The following is a 3,794-nucleotide window of genomic DNA, read 5'->3' as shown; positions in this document are numbered from 1 at the left end:
CTTCCCAAATTCATTTCTAAATGCTTAGATTGTGAAAACAGTGATGTCTTGCCTTATGATAATAGACTTTGACTTACTTGGTGTGCTTACTTCTCTGTCCCAGTATATTCATCCACTCTTTCCCATAGATATCCAGTATACATAAGGCTAGTGTTAACCCAATTCTTACAACCCATTTCTGATTATTCTGATATTTTCATTTGTAATATGGGCGGGACCTTCACAAATCTGGCAATCCAAACATGCACTGAGACACAGGAGGAGTGGAACTATATTGGTCTTGTTGCAGAAAGATTTCATGTAGAAATGAAATGGCCTATGTTTTATAGTCCTATTTATATTAAACCAATCAATTTAATATCTGTTCTTAGTTAAGCTATAGTTCTTCAAAAAAGATATTGTTACAATTATGTGGTTATGATGGTTTACAATTAAGTGGTTATTATTAAATCACAAATACTGGCTATTTTATGTCTGTTATTTTATTTAATTCTTAAGGTACCCTATAAAATAGACACTATTAATATTCACATTGTACAGTTGAGAAAGATAAGCCTTATAAAGGTCAAGTAACTAAATCTAGGTAATTCTGATAGATCATTGAGAATCTGGGATTTGAATAAAGCCTGTGTTTTAAACTGGTTTACCACACAGGTTTTCGGAGACATTTGGATGTGGAGGCTCTTAATAATGCAGGTGTGACTGTTTAAGAACATTTCTGTACCAATTAAAAGATAGCTCAGTGAATCTGGAATATATTGAAAGTCAAATTAATTATTAATTTCTAGCAATAAAAGAACCCAGATATTCAAAATAGCAGAGGCTTTCCATAAAAGACTTTTTATTCAGAAATACAACATAGACTCTAATACTTTCTGTGGGTCTGACAATTTGTTCTCATGATCAATATAATCCAACTTTTCCTTAAATTCTTGAGAAGCAAAATGCTGCTCATGTTAAAACAGATAAAGTATGTCAATATACTGGATTATGTTCCACTTTTTGTACTCAAAACAGTAAACAACATCCCTCAATGTGTTAGGATAGCACCAAACTATATAGACATGCTCAGATTAGAAAAAGTCCTTCCATTGAAATCAAGGTCCTACCAACACCTGTTAAAATTTAAGTTATCTTGAATCCATGTGTCCACTTCTTTTGGTAGGGGAGTCTATTCCCAGCTGTTTTTCAAGACTCATAATTTGAAACATTCTAGATAGAAAAGTGTATCCATATCTTACATTCTTTTCACTTTACAAAATAGTTATCCATGGTGGTTTATGTTAGCAACAAAAACAGTATATTTGAGGGAAAGTTAAAGGAATGAAGCAGATCATAGAATTTGTCTTTTCTAATATCTAATTAATATAAACAAAAAGATGAAAATAAAATCATAATAGGATAAAGGGAGGCTGGATTTGATTAGTGTATACTGTTTGCATGTAATTGAAATATAACACTGAACTCCATTAATGTTTCCAACTAATATACACAAATAAAAAGATCACCAGGAACTATGAAAGAGAGAGGAAGCAGATCTCCTGCTATTAACTTAAAAAGATGTCATTTAAGAAATTAAACAATAGATTCTGCCAAGGAGAGGCACAAACAGAGAGGCTCCCAACCTTCCTCTAGGAGCCTCTTTTAACCCTAACCTCTAGAAGGGACACATGTAAGGTGACAATATCTAAAAAATTTTCTTCTAATTTGAATGATGTGGACCACATGTATATTCTTTCCTTTCATTTTCCGATTATAAAAGGATGAAAGTTGCAATGGCTACAATTGAAACTTAAATGATAAAGGGAGAGAATTGAAATTACACTTTAATGGAAGCACAGTCTCTGGGGCTGAGGAAAAAGGCCAATGCCTCACCCCTTGAAAAAATTATGATGGCCACATGGTGTATTTTAAGACTCCTCTTGACTCATAAAACTCAACTAACTCCACAGTTTGCAATTATACACTTTACAATCTGGCCTTCTTTGTCACTCCAAACTCTTCTCTCAAAAAAGCAGTGTTTTGCTTCTTAAATTTGAAGTCATTTCTGGAAGGAAGAGTTAATTCTTCCCAACTGTTCTTTTGCTGGATTCATTAACCCTTTTCTAGTAACACTTACTATGTCATGTTTTTGTAAATTTATCCAAAAATTTACAGTTTACACACCTTACCTCTGGACTGTAGATTCCTTGAACATTAGAACATGTGATTTCTGTATTTTTATTTTCAGGGGCCAGTTAAGCCTTTGATATTTAGTAGACTCTCAAAATATTTCTATGAAGTGGAAATACATTTTTCATTCTTTTTTTTTTCTTAAAACTTTACAATCTTTTTGACAGTGTCCTTGAAGTCTTGCTTTACTTGTTGATTTCTTAGAGTATAGATAAAGGGATTCAACACGGGGGTGACCGAAGTAATGAGCACAGCTATTCCTTTGTTGAAAGCACCTCCTTCTTTTATAGAGGGGTTAATGTACATAAACATGCAGCTGCCATAAGACAGGGAGATGACAATCATGTGGGAAGAGCAAGTGGAAAAGGCCTTTGTCTTTTGCTGGGCAGAGGGGATCCTTAGAATGGTCCTGATGATGTATATGTAAGAAACTGTCACCAGAACCAAAGTAATCACTAGAGTCACCACAGCCATGAGCATGACCATCCTTTCTAAGAGGCTTGTGTCTGAGCAGGCCAGCTCCAGGAGGGGCCCATAGTCACAGAAATAGTGATTCAGAACGTTGGAGGCACAGAAATCTACCTGACTCATCAAGACGACTGGCAGTAAGATAGCGAGGAATCCCCCCAGCCAGGAGCAGAGCACAAGCTGTGTGCAGACTCTGCTGCTCATAATGGTCAGGTAATGCAGGGGTTTGCAGATGGCCACATAGCGATCATAGGACATGGAAGCCAGGAGGTAAAACTCTGTTGCCCCAAGAAATATAGCAAAAAAATACTGAGTGATGCATCCTGCAAAGCTGATGGCCTTATTTCCTGTTGTCATGCTGGTGAGAAATCTGGGAATAAAAATGGATGTGAAGGAAATTTCTAAGAAGGAGAAATTCCGGAGGAAGAAATACATGGGGGTTTGGAGCTGAGAATTCAGTAAGGTGAGGAGGATGATAGTTAGATTTCCTAGGACACTGAGCATGTAGGTGATAAACAGAAAGATGAACATCACCACCTGAAGTTCAGGTTGACTTGTGAGGCCCAGAAGAATAAATTCAGTCAGCATGGTCCTGTTTTTCATAGTTGACCTCCAGCAGATCTAAAAGGGGAAAAGTGAGAAAGATGAAAACTGCAGAATTCCCCAGTAGAAGAGATAAGGCTTATTTTAAGAACAGAATGAGGTCACACATTGCTCTTCGTCCTATCAGCCCAAATCAGTGTCCCCTGGACTACACTCAGCTCCATGGAAGCCCCATATCTTTTATATAAGTGACCTTATTCCTAAAGTCTTTGTAATTCCTCAAATTTATATATTCCCAGGCACTTAACAAAACATATAATAGAATAATTACCCAACAATTTTTTTTTCAAATGAATGTTTTTGAAACTATTCTTTCCTCTCAAAGTGCTTATGAAACCTCCACATTTAAAGCACTTTCCTCTAACTCTATTAATAATCTCTCTTACTTCTCACTCTTGGTAGAAATATTTCCACCTGATGCTGTTTTCTGTTTCTTTGATTTCTCTGAAATTTTTTGCTTCAGTGGATATCTGCTGTAGATCCCCATCTCATCACTGTCCAAATATCTGACTTCCTCGTTTCAGGAACAAGTAAGACTTCCCCCACATGGG

At 36.1% G+C, this 3,794-nt stretch overlaps 1 protein-coding gene across 1 annotated transcript; it reads right to left on the bottom strand.

Annotated features, from left to right (window-relative positions):
• Positions 1-2,274: 2,274 nt before the first annotated feature.
• Positions 2,275-3,243, bottom strand: LOC143398497 (olfactory receptor 6C4-like). The gene is given in 1 exon segment (XM_076855396.1): positions 2,275-3,243. A coding segment is annotated over 1 exon segment (969 nt).
• Between the last annotated feature and the right edge of the window lie 551 nt (positions 3,244-3,794).

Source organism: Callospermophilus lateralis, chromosome 4 (assembly GCF_048772815.1).
Source record: "Callospermophilus lateralis isolate mCalLat2 chromosome 4, mCalLat2.hap1, whole genome shotgun sequence".
NCBI classification, from domain to species: Eukaryota; Metazoa; Chordata; class Mammalia; order Rodentia; family Sciuridae; genus Callospermophilus; species Callospermophilus lateralis.
This window is presented reverse-complemented; position numbering and strand designations above follow the sequence as displayed.